Genomic DNA, 18,040 nt, shown 5'->3' with positions numbered 1-18,040 from the left:
TTTAAAATTATGACTAAAAATTGAGCATATTAGCAGCCCAAAAATTTTAAACTTCATATTTAAATCACAAAAATTTTATAAAATTAAGATTTATTCGTAAACCCCACCAAAAAAGAACCTTTTTGTTTTATATTTTAATCTCATTAATTTTTTTTTTTTTTCTCTTCACCATCGTGGGGACAGTTGGAAAACTCTTTTTGCTCATTAATACAAACCTTTCAAAACTGGCCGCTTTCTCTCTCTCCCTCGCCTCAGCTGTGAGAGCGCAGCGCGACCGCGCAGCTCAGAGACTCAGATACTTCCTTAATTTCTCAATTCCGCCACCCACTTTTATCCAATTATCCCCCAAACTTAAGTTAGCAGAACAGCCGGTCACCGGCAATGCCGGAATTCCGGCGAGACCGGTGGCGCTGAGTTCGATCGCCATCTTCTACACGCCATGCCTACGCTCCTCCTCCGTCGGCTTCTTTTCCTCTTCCTCACTTCATTCCTCCCCACTTTCGCCGTCGGGCAAAACCTCAGCTCCGCCGTGGATCTCGCGGCACTCTTTCGTCTTCGCGCTTCGTTGGGTCTGCGCGCGCGAGACTGGCCCCGTCGGGCCGACCCTTGCTCCTCATGGGCAGGCGTCGGCTGCGACAAGAGCGGGCGGGTCGTTTCTCTCAACCTCTACGGTCTCCGGCGGACGCGGCTCGGCCGCCGGAACCCTCGATTCGCGGTTGAAGGTATCCAGAACCTGACACGCCTGGTTTCTTTCAACGCCACCGGGTTCACTCTCCCCGGCTCCATTCCGAACTGGTTCGGAAGCCGGCTCCCCCCATCTATCGCCGTTATTGATCTCCATCGCGCCTCGGTCTCCGGGGACATACCTTATATTCTCGCAGGCGGTCTCACCGTGCTTTCTCTCGCTGAGAACTCCATCACCGGTAACATACCCCCAACCATCGGCCAATTGAGAAACCTCTCAGTCCTCGACCTCTCTCGAAACGCGCTCTCTGGCAATATCCCTGTGGCGCTCATCGGCCTCGGCAGTCTCTCGTATCTTGACTTGTCCTCCAATTTCCTCACCGGTACTGTGCCTTCGGAGATAGGAGCTTTGCGGCAGCTGAAAACTCTAATTCTCGCCAATAACAGTCTCACTGGCTCCATTCCTCGGGAGCTAGGCAACCTCTCTTCCCTCGTCACCCTCGATCTCGGGTTCAATTCTTTGTCCGGTACATTGTCTCGTGGATTGAACAAGCTCAGGAGCTTGCGTAATCTAAACTTGGGTAGCAACTTATTCAGTGGCTCTATAGGGGTTCGCCTCTTCTCCAGTATAAAACAGCTTGAGTTAATCACATTGAGCCGGAACAACTTGTCTGGCGAGCTCCCCGATTCATTGTGGTCTTTATCGAAGTTGCGATTTCTTGATGTCGCCTACAACAACTTTACGGGCAGTCTGCCGAAGCTTTCAGTGATCAAAGCCAATGGCTCCAGCGGTGGTTCATTTAATGTATCTCATAATCTCTTGTATGGTTCTATTTCTTCTGGTTTTGCAATCCTGCTTTCTACTTTTAATTATGTGGATCTATCAGATAATTACTTGCAAGGTTCTGTGCCTCACAATAGTGCTAGCAGTAATTTATCTGTTAAATCAAATTGCTTTCAGAATGCCTCGAACCAAAGAAGCCAGGCTGATTGTCAGGAGTTCTATAAGGAGAGAGGGATAACCTATGATGGGTCTGGGAATCCAATTTCGCCTCCCCCTAGCTCAAGCTCCAGCTCATCCAAAAGCAAGAACACTTGGAAGTATATTGTGGCAGCAGTTGTTGGAGGAACGGCCCTCCTAGTGTTTGTAGTAATTTGTCTGTTGCTGTATTTTTGTTGGCGCAGAAGCCATTCATCTGATCAGAGGGAGGTGACTCCGGATGCTGCTCCATCTGCCCCCGAAGGAGGCAAGGAACCACTTCCTTCAGTTGGTGTCAACTTGCCAGCAGTGGGAGAGGTATTCACATTTGTGCAGTTGGCACATGCAACCTCGGATTTTGGTGAGGGGAACCTAATCAAACATGGGAAGTCAGGAGATATCTACCAGGGAGTTTTGGAAAATGGGAATCATGTGGTCGTGAAGAGAATAGACATGAACAGTGTCAATAAGGAAGCTTATCAGGTGGAATTGAATTTCTTTGCCAGATTTTCTCATGAGAGATTTGCTCCTTTTGTGGGACATTGTATGGAGAATGAGAATGAGAGATTTCTTGTTTATAAACAAATGCCTCATCGTGATTTAGCTAATGCACTTTATAGAAAGGCAGCGCAGGAAGATGAGGGCTTACAGTCTCTGGATTGGATAACCAGGTTGAAGATTGCAACAGGAGCGGCGGAGGCTCTCTGTTACCTCCATCATGAGTGCGAACCACCATTGGTTCATAGGTGTTTTTCTAATTTATCATTTGTACGTATTGTTTTAGTCAGTTTTTTTTTTAATAATACATATTCAAATGCTCGAATAATGCGTTATAACGTAACGGAAGCTATACTGGCCAATTAGTTGTTTCTTTCATAAACCGACGAGCATGCCAGTGAAAATAGCTTCCGGTGTATGATTTCTCAATTTCTTTCGTACATTTTCGGATTCCAAAAATAGGAAGACGGTTTAGGATATTTTAAGAGTTTGACATGATGACATCGTGACACAGAATATTGATTTGCATAATAATATTTTTCTATAACATAGAAAGGTCATGCCTATTTATTTCTTTCTTGACATAATAAGTTGTATCCTACTGTTGTCTTCCTGTTTTAATAGAAAGGTATTGTCTGTATCATAATTTATTTTCTATATCCTAGACTAGTGTTTTAGGAAAGGTCACAATTCTCAATTTTCTCACCCCTTTAAAATATATTATTGATGTTAAACTATGAGATTTGGTCTATATTGTTGGGGATGAGGAGTAAACTCCACAATGACGAAATAAGCAAGAAAGTAAAATCAACATAGAGTAAAGGATAATAGGATTTAACGTGGAAAAAACTCAAAATAGAAAAAAAACCACAGAGCCACGCTGCACCAAGAAATCCCCTATGAAAATTGAGAGAAATAAGTACACATCTCTCTTCTCTTTCGCCCTCTCCTTACTTCTCTTCTGACATGCACCGTTCTCTATGTTTTCACCCACTCAAAATACAAGAAAAAGTCAAGTAAATAAACACAAGGGACTCTTGCCCCTTTAGAAAAATGAGAAAAAAAAATAGTTTAGTCCGTCTCGCAACTTTGCGGCCTTAGCTGTAAAACCCCTCAAATTTTCTTTTTTGTGAGTGCTGTTAGTCCGGACGAACTGGCCTTAGTACGGGACGAACTGAAGAAAATTGTGAAAATCTAAATGGTTAGTACGGACGAACTGTCTGGACGAACTGAGTAAAAATGCAGGGTTGTCTGGACGAACCTGGGTGCATCGGGACGAACTGAACCCGAGAATTTCGTCCAGGGACGAAATAAATTGGAATTAATTTTCATCTGTACGATCCGTGTCCAGAGGAGTTCATCCCGGGACAATCCTGCTTGATAAATTGAGGATTTGAGATATTTTGAAGAGAGAGAAAAAGGCAGGAGAGAGAAAGAGAAGGAAAGAGAAAGAAGAAGCTGGGTTTTGGAGCTCGCGGTGCGCTTTTCGTCCGACGCCGCTGTTAGAAGAATTGTTCGCCTCACAGTAAGGAATCCGAATCTTATTTCTGATTTCGAAGATTTCGAGTTTTGGTATTTTTCTGCTCAGTTTTGTGTTTCCATTACCGAAAAACGTGCATATCTTTGTATTGACGAAACTTCTGCTGCGTAACTTTTGGTATGTTATAGAATTGATGATTTTGCACGATTTGAGTATTTTCTGGAAAGTTTTTACCGGGTATTTTGATTTTTGTGGGATTTTTATCAAATAGGAAATTATATGATTGTTGAAAATTATTGCTTCAGTACAAGTAAAGTTTTGAAACGTTGTTTTAAACGATTTCTGGTAATTCGGTAATTTTCTGAAACTGTGTATTTCGTCTCTGTTTGGGATTTCTGTCGACTGTACGGTATTTTGAGGATTTTCTTTAATTGAGTTAAATTGTGTTTATTGATTGCATTGTATTAATGAGATGTATATGAATGTGCATAGATGATTGAATTACTATTATATTACTGAAAGACAAGTAAAGACTGGTTGAACCGTTGGTTAGAGATTGGACCTGTACAGGATGGTGGGCCGACGGGCTTTCCTTTAAAAAGGGTTTGGTGTTATCCTCTATTGATCACGTGATATAACGATTGAGAGTTATAAGGAGATTTCTACGCCGACGGGCAGGGGTGACGACTCTATCATTGAGCCAACGGAATTCTAACATCGATACTAACCTTGAAAAACGCCTTAATAGCCAGTGATTGTACTTGTTAAGTAAGACTAATGTATTGTATTGCATGTGTACAGTACTGTTTTTATGATCTCTTTATGGATTTATCGATATTGACTGATTTATTGATATGAAATTGATTTATTGCTATTGAATGGATTTACTGACGGATTTACGGGTTTACTATTACTGTACGATTTCATTGATATTGCATTGATTCATAGATACTACAGATACTGATACCGATACTACTGATCCACTGATACATTAATTCATTGTACCGATCTTATAACATGTGATATATCGAATACTGACTGATACATGTGATACATGCGCTACACCGAGCACGTGATATAAAATATGATTTTACTGTATTGATTGATTTTAATTGTTATTATTGATTTATTGATTTGATTGATTCTATTGATATGATTGGGTGATGTTAATTGTATTTAATTTGACGGATTTACTAGTATTGATTCTTTTACTGATTCTTTTATTGTGATTCGTTTACGGAGAATTTATCATTTCTGTACGAATTTACTGTTACCACACGATTTCACTGTTATAGCATAACTGTTCATGTCGTCATTTGATTGTTATTAATATTGATACATACATTGCTGCTACTGATTCACTGAACTGACATTATGCACGTGATATACTGAGCAAGTGACATGTGATTCCACTGAGCACGGGATATTGATTTCTGGGTTGCATATGATTAATTGAGCAAGTGATAAATAACTGGAGTTTGCAAGTGTATGTTGGTATGCTGTGGTACGATTCTACTTCATTGACTCGACTGATATTATAGACTGATGAGATAGATAAGACGCTACTGTAGAGATGTGATGCACGTATTGATTTATTGAACATTATAGATTTTCTACTGTTCACTGATTCTATCACTGATGATTTTGGATATTATTGTTTATGTGTTGATTTCTATTTTAGTATTGATACTGTTTATACATTGATTTTCGTTACTGCATTGATTTCTATTTCTGTACTAATTTCTGTACCTGCATCGATTCAATGATCATGTGTAAGTGACTGTTATTGATTGATTGATATGCATATTATTTTCCGTACCGTGCTTTGATTTCAGTTATAGGCTTTGGTAACTTGTTGGGCTTTTTGAAGCTCATTATATGTGGTTAATGATTTCAGGTGCAGAACCTCCCGCGTGAAGCTTCTTTCAAATACTAGAATAGTTTTTTGTAGTTTTTAGTTCTTGCATTGTTTTGTAGCCCGAGCGGCTATTGTACATGTTCTTTTGGATGTACATGTTCTTTTGGACTGTGTTTATGAAATGTCGAATGTGAATTATAGTATTTTGATGTATTTATTTTCTGTAATGCAATTATCATTTATGGATGTCTGTATTGATCTGAGAGAAAAAAAAAGAGAAGAAGAAAAAGAATGTCAGACGAATCCTTTCACTATAGATATATGGGATGCCACATTAGCTTTGAGCGCTTCGGCGCTTGAACCTCTGTCTTGATCCGTTGAAGCGACGTATCTATACCGCATATGCGCTCTACTCTATGTCGTTTAGTACTAGGGTGCTTGGGAACACAATGCTTTGGTGGGAGGGGGGGGGGGTCAGTGCTCGGGCACGCACTCGAACCCAAGTAGGGGATAAACTCTTGCACCCCCCAACAAGCACGAGAAACTTGAGGTATGAGACAACAAAACAACCCAAGTGATCAACACAATCAGATTCCGCACATAACAATCTCCCACTTGGAAACTGATTGAAATCATTATTTCTTTCGATCTGCATCACCAATCATAGTACCTTTATTATAACTCACCCTTGCTCTCATCATCCATGAAGACCAACTGATGCTACACATAGATTCAGTTTATCAACTATCATAGTCTTCGCATATCTGCAAGATTCTCGGTCATGTGTATCTTCTCCAAAGATAATTGACCATCTTCAAGAAGCGACATGATGAAATGATATCGAAGCTAGATGTGCTTCGTCCTGGTATGAAATGCAGTATTCTTGGCTAGATGTATAGAACTTATGCTGTCGCTATGTAACTTCCCATTCCTTTGCCCCTTGCCAAGTTATGTCAAGAAACTTTGCAACCAAATCATCTCCTTACTAGTCTTAGTGATAGCAATGTACTCCGTTGATGTGGTTGAGAGCATAACAATCTTTTGTAACTTAAAAATCCAACTGACTGTAGTCTTTCCCAAAGTGAAGATATAACATGTTGTGCTTTGCCTACCATCAAGATCTCCAACAAAATCAGAATCTACATAACTCTGTAGATCAATCTCTGCACCACCAAAGCAAAAAGTTTTGTCAACTGATCCTCTCAAGTATCTGAGAATCCACTTAACTGCCTCCCAATGAGGTTTGCTTCGGTTACTCATAAATCTGCTGACTACTCCCACTGCATATGTTATATCAGATCTTGGGTAGATCATATCATATATCATACTTTCAACTGCTGAAGCATGTGGAGTCTTCTTCATCTGTTTTCCTCTGCTTCAGATTTAGGCGATTGTTCTTTGGATAACTGAAAGTGACTACCCAAGGGAGTGCAAACTGGCTTTGCTTCACTCAAGTTGAATCTTTGAAGCACCTTTTCAACATACTTAGCCTAAGAAAATTTCAGTATACATGCAATTCTATCTCTACTGATTCTCATATCGAGATTTTTTTTTTTGCTAAACCCAAAATTTTCATTTCAAATCCTTTGATAATTGTTCTTTTAGATATTTTATCTTCTCTATATTTGACAATACAACCAGCATGTCATCCACATACAAAAGCAGAATAATATAACAATTATCAAAATATTTGAAAAATAACAATGATCAGCCTGGCTCTTCGTGTACCAATTATCTGATATAAACATGTCAAATCTCCTGTACCACTGTCTTGGTGCTTAATTCATCCCATATAAGCTCTTCTTGAGCCTACACACCAAATCTTCATTACTTGTGACCATATATCCCTGAGGTTGCATCATATACAATTCTTCATCAAGGTTAACATGAAGAAATGCTATCTTTACATCCTTCTACTCTGGATGTAAATCCTCTACTGCTACCATGCTCAGTATAACTCTGATTGTAGTCATCTTCACCACTGCAGAAAAAATTTCGGTGAAGTCCACTCCTTTCTTCTGCTGAAAACCTTTACTTACAAGCCCGACCTTTTAGTGTTTGGCACCATCAGGTTCTTCTTTCAGCTTATAAACCCATTTGTTCTACAGTGCTTTCTATTCATTTAGTAGCTCTGTCAACTCCCAGGTCTGATTCAATTCAAGTGAATGTATCTCATCATCCATGACTTGCTCCTACTTCTTTGAATCATCAACTTGAATGGCTTTATCATAGCATTATGATTGACCACTATCTGTCAACAATAGATAGTACAAAGAAGGTGATGTAGGCAAGATTTCAGGTTTCCCCCTTCCCTATGCAGCTGCTCCTTCGGTTTCTATGTTGTTGCTTCGGTTTCTGTGTTGTTTTGTGCTGCTTCGAATCCCCCCTCCTGGCAGCTATCCTATGGTTTTCTGTGTTCCTGACTGCTGTGTGTTGCTTCGGTATCCCCCTTTGGCTACTCTCCCTTGGGTTTTGCTGCTGTTTTTATGTGTTCCTATTGGCTGAATGGTGGTGCTTTTATTTCTTGCATTTAATGCCTTTTCTCTATATATAGGGACTGTTTTCTTGAGTCAAAAAAGAGTTTTTTGATAAAATTATTTGGAATGTAAAAAGCTGTGGGTTTTTTTAGCTTGCGAGCTAGTCTCCTTTCCTCTTCTCCTCTTAAAATTGGTCTTGGTCTTCTAATTTCTTCTTCTATATCCATGTTTCCCGCCTCACTTGTATCCTTCTTCTCAAAAACATACATAAGTTTTATTGTCGTGTTTATGTTTAAGGAAGACATTTAGTTGTTTGCAATCCTATAATTTGTTTGTGTATTTGATTGATGAGAAAGGGAGGGGAAGAGGGGTTGATCGGTGGTTAGGGAGGAAGGAGGGAAAGGGGAAGAGATACAAGGGGAAATTCAAGAGCTCACCTTAATGGGCTGTTGGGTACTTCATTTGCCTTCTCCTAAGACTTCACCACTCCACCACACTCACTCTCACACAAGAGAAGAGGACTGAAATTATAATTTATTTAAAAATAATCATCATCCATACAAGGTGGGAGAGAGCCATATATATAAGCTCCACCACATGAAAAGACAAAATACACAAATGCCCTTGGGCTTACAACATAACATTAAGGAAAAGTTCACAAATGCCCTTGGGCTTACATCATAACATTAAGGAAAAGTTCACAAACTAGATTAAATCACATACAACACACATACCAACTAATAATATAACGACTCAATCGTGGTCGTCGATCTATGACCCCTTCTATGATAAACTTTCCATGCATTGATGTCCCCATCAATAAAAGTATATGATAATTAAAAACTTACAATTGGTAATTCTACCCTTTATATTCTGAAAGTGTAAAATGATTAACTTAATTGTTAATGCCCTTTAATATTTCTTTCTCAATGCAAGTGACTTTATTCCTTGATCTCCAATTCAATCTTGAAGTTGACTTTAAAAATAGTCATAGTAGAAAAAGCTCTTCCAACACTTGCTATAGCATGGAGTACAACTAATGTTAATTTCAATTACTTGAAAATAAGGGGATAGAAATTAACTTTCTTGTTAAGGATCATTTTCTTAGCAAAGTTTCAAATGTCTTTTATGGTTGAAAATTATGTGTTAGATGGCATATCCATAATGTAAGTTTCCAACTAATTATTAAGAATTATTGGATGAAGTAAAAATTTTTTGGATAAAGATGTGTCACCTTGATTTATTTTGTGTTTGCAAGTACAATCATTGAACTTAATCTTAACTGTTAGGATTATGCTCACAAATTGGAATTCGTAATTCAGGATCTAATGCAAGATATGTGAATCTACCCTCTAAAATTTTCATTGTATCGATCTTTATGCAACTTTGTTTCCAATTTCATTATCAATTTCGCTTATTTATTTGAACTTGTTGATAAATTTGATTTTGGTAATTTCTTTAAATAAATTCCGTAGAAGTTTGATTTACTTTACACTACAAATACAAATACTTGAAACTAAATGGACCCTGTATATTTATTTTCTTAATCCACTTAGGTGTAAGAGGAAAAGTATAAGTTCCACTTTCTTCTTGTAGAGTTATGTTGATTCATGGAAGATGTTGAACAAACCGAATCCCACCTGTTGCCTCTCATACCTATCCGAGCTTCTTTGCTAACTGGATTATATAACTACGATAAATAATCGGAATGCTCCATTTTTAGCATCTCAGTTGTTTTGATTCTTATTTAAGTGTTCAACTTTCTTTTAGGGCATGAATTGTAAATTCTGATGCCATTTATGTGGCTTTCTTTCAGTTGTTGTAGACATATATTTTCTACGCTGTTGTTTATGGTCTATCAGCTGAAGCTTTGCGTCCAAATAAATGAAACTTGTAAAAGTTCTCATGTGGTGTATAGCTGGTGTGCTGACGATTTTACCATAGCAATTGTCATGTTAGGATACAGCTTTGGTCAGTTTTTAACTTTCGGATATTTCCCTTTCTAGCATTTTCTTGTAAATAAATATGGGTTGATTTAAATGTATCACGTTTGGTTTCGTTCACATTCAGAGATAAATTTTTGTATAAAACATGGATGTGTCTTCTAATTTAGGATAGTGCTAGCTTGTATATTTCTTTCTCTTTGGTAGAAATCTGTCCGTTTTCTCGAGGGGTCTTGATCTATGAAACTTGATTTTTCTCCTAACTACTACAATTTAGTCTGATAATTTCTATTGCTTGTGTAGAAATGGCCATTTCACTTTGAACTTGTCAATGAATTATCGCTTTGTCATTGGTCTATATTTCTGTCAATTACCTTCCAAGTTCTCTAGTTTGATTTTTTGATTGGTTTATATTTTCAAAAGCTTATGCAAGTGGGACTGATATCACTAGGTTGTACACCTAGCGACTAATTTGTTGTATGACTCCCTTGTTTCCAGAGATATTCAAGCAAGCAGTATCCTTCTCGATGATAAATTTGAAGTGCGTCTTGGAAGCTTGAGCAATGTATGTGATCAAGAAGGAGATAGCCACCAAAATGTCATTTCTCGGCTTTTGCGATTGTCACAGTAAGCTTATCTCTCTTCTACTCTATATAAGAAAATTGTTTAAAATCTACATGTGATGATTAATTTAGGATTTATTGATTCTATCTTCGAATCGTACAAATGTGAATTCAATCTATTGTCCCGATTGAATGTTCGTTATATCTACAAAGGATCTATATAGCTGTGCTACCTTCCATTGTGCCATCATTTATAAGTTTAGTTTTTTTAGTTGATTCCACTATATGGTATTGTGCATTTCTTAGTGTCATAGAAGTCGGTATGATCATATATTTTAACTGTGAAATTCTTTTAATAGCTTTTTTTTCTTAAAATTGTGCAAGTATTTTATAGCCTAAATTTTGGTTCCCATTGGTTCTAAGGATTGATTATAGGGGATCAAATAGATCTTGGAAGTATCCATGTAGCATATTTTAAGAGGGGGCAATTTTAGTCTTAGAATATATAAAAGGTTTGATTTAATCCCAAAACCCATTAAATAGATCTTGGAGGAAAAAGTGACAGAAATGAAAGTTAAAGTTAATGGTTGAGGTTACAAATGAGATGATGCAAGTTCAAAACTTTGTTCTTACTAAAAAAATAATTGTAAAAAATTGATAGAAAAATTAAAATTTTAATATTTTGAATAGAGAAAATTAAACTGAATGCATTTCTTTATAATAGAATCAAAATAAAAAATCGTAAAATAAAATCATGTATTACTGAAACTTATCTCACTTCATAACTAGTATGATTTCAATCCACTCTTGTTGTATGTGAAGTGGGCTGCTATACATCAGGAAAGGGAAGTATGAAAATAGATTTTATAAAAATTTCAAAATTTATATTATTAAAATACCCTTATTTTGATCCTATACTTTTAACTTGAACCTTAAGTTTTGTCACTTTTAACTGCAGAACAAATTTGGTTCCGTTTTAAGGAATCTATTGACTAAAATGGAGCTTACCCCAGCCCCCCAAGCCACACACACACAAAAAAAAAAAGTTGAGATGCTATTTTGGCCCTTTTTTGTTATTTTTAATATATATAGAGAACCACATAAGCCCAATCATTATATCCAACCTAGAAAGCATAAAACGGTGAGGCTAATGCCCATTGAGACAATGCAAGAATAATACTTTTACGACATTGTTTTAATGTTTATATTAATGGTCCTTCTCACCCTATTATAGTGCAACTATTAATTATGGTAATTTTTGTGGGCTCTTAAAAATTGGTGGTTCTTGCGAATCAATGAGAGGTACTTTGAGAAGATAGATTAAGTACTGATAAAGTGCTACTCAAAATTTTTTTTTTTGTAGGACTTTGTATTCCTTGTTCGAGGCTCATATAGGCACAAATTCTTATTTTTAATTATCCCTCCCGCATGCAAGAGAGAAGTTTTGATTAAAATTAGTATTCTAGCTCTATAAAGAATTGATGTAATTGATTCCCATACAACCAAGAGAGAAATTGTTGTTTATGAGACATTGTAGAGGAAATGATGATAAACCCGGTTAAGAACTCATAGCTCCATTGTCTTGAGTCTATCATAGACCTTGTTCCATGATGCTAGTGATGTAATCAACTCAACATGACTAGGGATCCTGCTTCATTCAAGGGTGCCTTATAATCGCAGTAAAAGCTTGTAGAATTTGTCAATTTCATGGCCAAACTTGCTAGCATAAGGCTTCATGACATATCATGAGTGTTATATGGCTTATAATTTGTAGAGTTGCACTATTATGAGGAGTTTTTTTAGGGTTTTAACTTACTATAGTGGCCCCTTAAACTTAGGCGTATCATTTAGGCAACTAGCACATGCCTTTATCGTTATATAGGTTTGCCATTGCAATGATGCTAAGTACCTGCTCAGTGAGCACATACCAAACATCTAAGCATGAGCCTTTACCATAATATAGTGGCGCTGTCACAATCAAGACATCCACTTGGCAATAGGCTTATTCTAGCTTTTTATTGGTGCGAGATTTTTTGTGTATGAATTATAGTCGCATTGATATGAACTTGGGTCCTTTGAGCTTTAGTCGAACTTTAATTTGCCATCCTCAATGAACTTGAAGCAAAAGGCAAATTGGTGGCTGCTTTGAGTGCAAGGCGGTTGACATTGCTTAGGCATTTGAGATTTTCTATTTTTTTGGTATTTTTTGTTTTATTTTAGGGGCGGGATATAGATTTGTAAAGGCTTGTCGTTAGACATGGAAGATTTCTTCGATTGAGTTTTGCCTTTGAATTCTCCCATTATCAATATTTAGCTGCTTGACATATGGGGGTTCAAACATATAGTGCTTAGGGTTTATTATTAGACGTTGAGAAGCTTCAAAATGGATGTAATCGCTCGGACTGTGGTTGTCTGTAATTTCACTTATCAAGTTATCATTAGGAAGATATGTAGCCTTCTAAGATATGGCTTTTATTTTGGGGAGCTATGGTGGAAGGTCCATACTTACATTTAAGGTGGGGTTATTTTCTTGAATGTAGGCCATGCGGACAGTGGCGGTCGTTATGTCGGTTGAGATTAAGATCATTTGGCTTATCTCTTTATTGGCAGGTAGCTAGCGCCTTTGGAAATGAGATATTTGATTCCAAGTGGATTTCGATTTTGTTATCTAGAGGCTTGTACTTGGTTAGGAGCAGATTTAAACATGAACAATCTAGGTAAAACCTTGTAGGTTAGTTATGATTTTGAATGGGGCTTTTTATTTTGCATTGTCCTATGTGAAATTAGATATGGATGCATTTGACAATGAGGATGCATTGATTGAATCCTTACGGTTAAAGACTTTTTTATAATAATGCTCATCATTGGGGTGATAGCACTTCGAATTCCATGTTGTCTCTTGCTGCGTTCTTTTCAATTTGGAGGTATGTGACGTAGGGCAATCACATGAAACTCCAAGAATATCTGAATATCAATTATAAAATCATAAACAAAATGAAATTAATTAACACACTTCATTAATTATGTAACAAGAGAATTAATGCATAATTTTCTTTAATTATAGTTAGTTTATTTAAGTAAGCCATTTCATTTAGTAAAAAGTTCTTGAACATTAATGAAGCCGGCTAATTGGAAGCTAGCACTAAAGGAAATGTTTCATCTTTTGAAATGGAGGAGCTTACAAATGATTCAGATTGAAAAGTTAAATTTCATGAAACATTAAATGGTGGGGAGCTACAAACTCGCCAATAAAGGGAGGAGGCTAATCACAAATGTGAGGAGGTATTAAAATTCAAATGGGAGTTACATAAATTTTTACTCACAAAAGAGATAAATATAATTTCAATTTCATTCTTGTATTTTGATTTTTAAATCTATCTCATGTTATAATTAGTAGATAAATGGAATGAAAAAAGACTTTTTTTCTTCGTCCATAAAGTTATCTTATTCTTGCTTGCAAGCTTGCTAAATCAAGTTGGTTTGTGAACGAATTAAGGTGACCTTCTTGCACAGCTCATCATGTCCTTCTTTTAACCTTTCTCCCATATCATCCTAACCCTCTCAATCAGCTAAAATCAAGCCTAATCCTTTTCCCAAGTCCATAAGAATCTCTTGGTCTACACTTATGCCACAAAGACAATAAACGCTCCCCTCTTCCATCTCACATAAGTTAAAATTGAGGTTTGACACTGGCTTTGCATTTACCTGCAAAATTTAGAAATCAATTCGACCTATCGAACTATAACTATTTATATTTAATTTCAGAAAGATTTACAATTACTTGATTATTTTCTTATGAAACTGAGATACAGAACTTCTTCTTCTAATCTTATCTACCTTTTCATTTTGCTTTGCAGGACATCTGAGCAAATTTCCACTGGTATGACAAAATCTTCTAGCTTTTTCTACTTGAATGTATTTGTTCACATGCATGCCTGTTCTTATAGGGCTCCCGCCAGCGTCTTGGTCCTACGATGTATATTGCTTTGGTAAGGTTTTGCTGGAGTTGGTCACAGGCAGACTTGGTCTCAGTGGCTCAAACGATCCCACCACAAATGAATGGCTCGATCACACATTACGCTTTGTAAACATATGTGAGAAGGAGCTTGTGACCAAAATAGTTGACCCCTCGCTGATCGTCGATGAGGACCTCATTGAGGAGGTATGGGCAATGGCGATTGTGGCCAAGTCCTGTCTGAATCCCAAACCCTTGAAACGGCCCCTAATGAGATACATTTTAAAAGCATTGGAGAATCCTTTGAAGGTGGTTAGAGATGACAACAATTCAGACTCGGCAAGATTAAAAGCTACTTCATCAAGAGGCTTGTGGAATGCAGCTTTCTTTGGAAGCTGGCGACAAAGTTCGTCGGATATTCCTTCGGTTTCAGTGCTGGCGAGGGAAGATAGGTCTTTGAGGCGGTCGGGTACGATGAGATCGCAAGGGAGTGGCGGAGAGCATTCTTTCTCCGGTCGGAGGTCTTCGAAGGAGATCTGCCCGGAGCCGCCTGATGGTGATGATTGAGGCAACTTTTAACATATTCTTTATAATATTGTGATTCATTGCAGGCTCCCTATTCGTGTGCCTGTCACGCTTCAGACCTCAAAGGAGAGGTGGTAAATGGTTCAGTATGAGATTTGTTCATTATCGCATGATACGTCCCCTGTGGAAATGGTAGTTAAAGAAAGGTGTGATCTCGGAACTTTTATTTGCTCTGGTCACCTGAAGAAGTTATATATATTCGGATCCCAGTAAAATAGTGACAGGTGTTCTCACTATTTACCGCGCGGCCCGACAACCCCAACCTGAAACGAGATTGCTATGTTTGCGTGTTGCGAGGTATTGCTCGGTATTTGCTCGGTATTGGTCGATTTTTCTCGGCAATAACGAGAAATATCATTTTGTGAAGACCAATACCGAGAAGTAGGTATTGCTCGGTATTGGTCTTCACATAGCAATATTTTTCATTATTGCCAAGGAATACCTAGCAATACCGAGCAATATCGAGCAATACGCAAACATAATAATCCCGGGTCAAGTCGTCAGGCCGTGCGGTACCACGTGGCAACATGTTATTGACGTCCGAACGTAGAGCTACGTCAGGTCACTTGACCTAATAATTGTTCCTGATATGGTGCCCATTTTCCAAGTAAGGTTGTGGTAGTTGATTTTTGAGGGTTTGATTTTTCAGTTTATTCTTCTCACATCTTGCCCTTGCTAGGAACCTTTTTTTTTTCTCTCAATGAAGTTTTGCATATTAGGCTGTGGTTCTCTCTAAAAATATTTATCACATTTGTGAAACAAATAAATTATTTTTTCGTTAAAAATTATCATGAAAAGGTCAAATTATGTCTATAAAAGGCATCTAAGTTCTAATGTAATCTAAAAGTCATCTAATTATGATTTATCTTTTAATTAACATAAAGGATTACTTATATGGTCATTTTTTCCTAAATATTATTAAGTTTAAGTTATATTTAATTATTTGGTGAGCAATGAAAGATATCATTTTTTATCATTATTTACCTTCTCAGCATGAGTATATGATAAATCAACAATCAATATATATATATATATATATATATATATATATATAAGAGGAGATAGTAGGAGGTGAAATGTGTTGTGCTGCTAGGGTTCCTTCGCCCATAGCCGTTCTTCTCCGCGATGCCATTTTTGTAGCTTCCGCCTTCCATTTATCCAGCATGGAACTTCACGACTCATTTCTGTGTTCTTTTAGAATTTTTTTCCACCCTGGTTTTGCATTCTTTCGAAGTTATGGCTGCTCTCCAGTGCATGAACCTGATTTTTTTTTTTAATGTGATTTCGTCTTCTCGTTCATTTAATGATGCTTTGTCGGGCTTGTCTCATGCTTCGGCTGTGTTCCCTGACCTCAAAATCTCGACTCATCGGGGATTACTTTCATTGTGGATTTTAGAGGCTGAAATCCCTGCTCTTGTCGCCCCATTTGAGTTCACTTTGGTTGAGAAATTTTTGGGTCATAGACCCTTTCTCAATGCCATTAGAAACAAAATTTCAATCTTAACTTGATTGGTGATTTCTCGGTTATTGTCCCTAAACCAAAGCATGTCTTAATTAAGCTTGTGAATGACCTTAATTATTATTGAGTGTTTGTCCATTGTTCCTACTTTGTGAACAATTATTATATGAAATTGCACAAATGAACTCCAAATTTTGATATTGGGGTTGAGTCTCCAATCATTCCGATTTGGTTTTCATTTCCCAACTTTAGGGCTCACATTTTCTCTCCTAGAATATTTCATGGTCTTAGCTCCCTATTTAGCCGTCCTCTAAAATGGATAATGGTACCTCCTCTAGCTCTCGTCCTTCTGTAGCTCGTGTTTTAGTTGAATTAGATGTAACCAAATGCTATCCTGATTGTGGTTATGGAAGACTTTCCTCATTATTGCGTGCACTATAAATCCTTGGTCCATTCTCAAGCTGAATGTTGTATTGTTCATCCCCATGTTAATCATTCTCATGTTGTGCAACCTCTTTCAAATATTGGGGGTGGTAACCCAACTAGTGGATTGGAAAAAAAGTATGCTTGGAACTGGTTGTGATTTTGTTAAGCAAAATCGTGTGGAGGTTGGTACTGTTGGTAATGAGAAGTTATCTCAACTTGCAAATGTTGCTGATATCGCTCCCTCGTCTGAGCCCATTGTTTTAGTTCCTATGGTTCCTATAGAGTTTTTTCATGCTCTTGATGTGGGCCATGTGGTGGTGCCCATTCCGGGTGTTACCGATAACCCTCTGGTTCCTCCGAGGGATCTTCCTGTCTCTGTTAACATTGGCTCTATGGTGGGAATTAAGGGTTTGGATCATCTTCCTATTGTTTCTAATGTTAATCAAGTGGAGGTGTTGAAGGGTTCATGCGATGTTAACAAGGTGATGGATAATGGTTTGTCTAGTGAGTTGGGTATTGCATCTGTGATTCTCCTTTAGTTGTTTTGGATATACCAGTGGGTGAGCTTGAGCATGAATCTTTTTTTTTATGTATTAGTTTCTCTAATTTCTAATGAACCGTTAAAAGCTCAAGTTACTAACAAGTTGACAGACATTAATGTGGATCATTCTAACTGAATGGATTCTTCCTCTTATGGTTAGGGGGCGAAGATGACCCGATTGGCGAACTTCTTAAATTATATAATTTGCAAGTTGGTTGTAGTGTTAACAATGCATTCTTTAATAGTGGTGGCAAGCATCGTGGTAGAAAATAAAAAAAGAAGTAATTACCTTGAACTTGATTCTCCTTTTTTGATTGGATGGCTTTGGGGTTGTTGTGATTGGATTCCGTTGGATTGGTTTTCCATTGCTGGTGAATGTGGCCCGGACAATAATGAGGCAACTTCCTGCTCACCATCTGGTTAGAAGTGGCTTTGTTGGCAACCATTGGTGGTGCGTCTTCTTATTCTATTTGGTGACGTTTGTTTGGGATGTGGGGTTGTGTTTCAACTGTGTGGGCTATGATTGTTGCCTCTTCTGAATGGTCTTTGTCGTCCTTCTGGATGGTTGGCAGAATACCTCTTGCCAATTTTG

The 18,040-nt window shown here is 37.6% G+C and overlaps 1 protein-coding gene across 1 annotated transcript; it reads left to right on the top strand.

The window, feature by feature from the left end:
* Positions 1–220: 220 nt before the first annotated feature.
* On the top strand, positions 221–15,312 carry LOC110112491 (probable LRR receptor-like serine/threonine-protein kinase At2g16250). The gene is made up of 4 exons (XM_020844739.2): positions 221–2,409; positions 10,418–10,546; positions 14,340–14,362; positions 14,430–15,312. Exons 1-4 carry the CDS (start codon positions 440–442, stop codon positions 15,002–15,004), a joined length of 2,697 nt encoding a protein of 898 aa, XP_020700398.1. The 5' UTR covers positions 221–439; the 3' UTR covers positions 15,005–15,312.
* Positions 15,313–18,040: the final 2,728 nt, after the last annotated feature.

Source organism: Dendrobium catenatum, unplaced genomic scaffold, assembly GCF_001605985.2.
Source record: "Dendrobium catenatum unplaced genomic scaffold, ASM160598v2 fragScaff_scaffold_1611, whole genome shotgun sequence".
Lineage (NCBI taxonomy): Eukaryota > Viridiplantae > Streptophyta > Magnoliopsida > Asparagales > Orchidaceae > Dendrobium > Dendrobium catenatum.
This window is presented reverse-complemented; position numbering and strand designations above follow the sequence as displayed.

Bases quoted from the DNA above. Each gene is read 5' to 3' on its own strand.
- LOC110112491 (XM_020844739.2), top strand. From the start codon at position 440: ATGCCTACGCTCCTCCTCCGTCGGCTTCTTTTCCTCTTCCTCACTTCA. The intron at 2,410-10,417 runs GTGTTTTTCTAA...CCTTGTTTCCAG, and splicing joins GAACCACCATTGGTTCATAG to AGATATTCAAGCAAGCAGTA. The intron at 14,363-14,429 runs GTATGACAAAAT...CTGTTCTTATAG, and splicing joins ATCTGAGCAAATTTCCACTG to GGCTCCCGCCAGCGTCTTGG.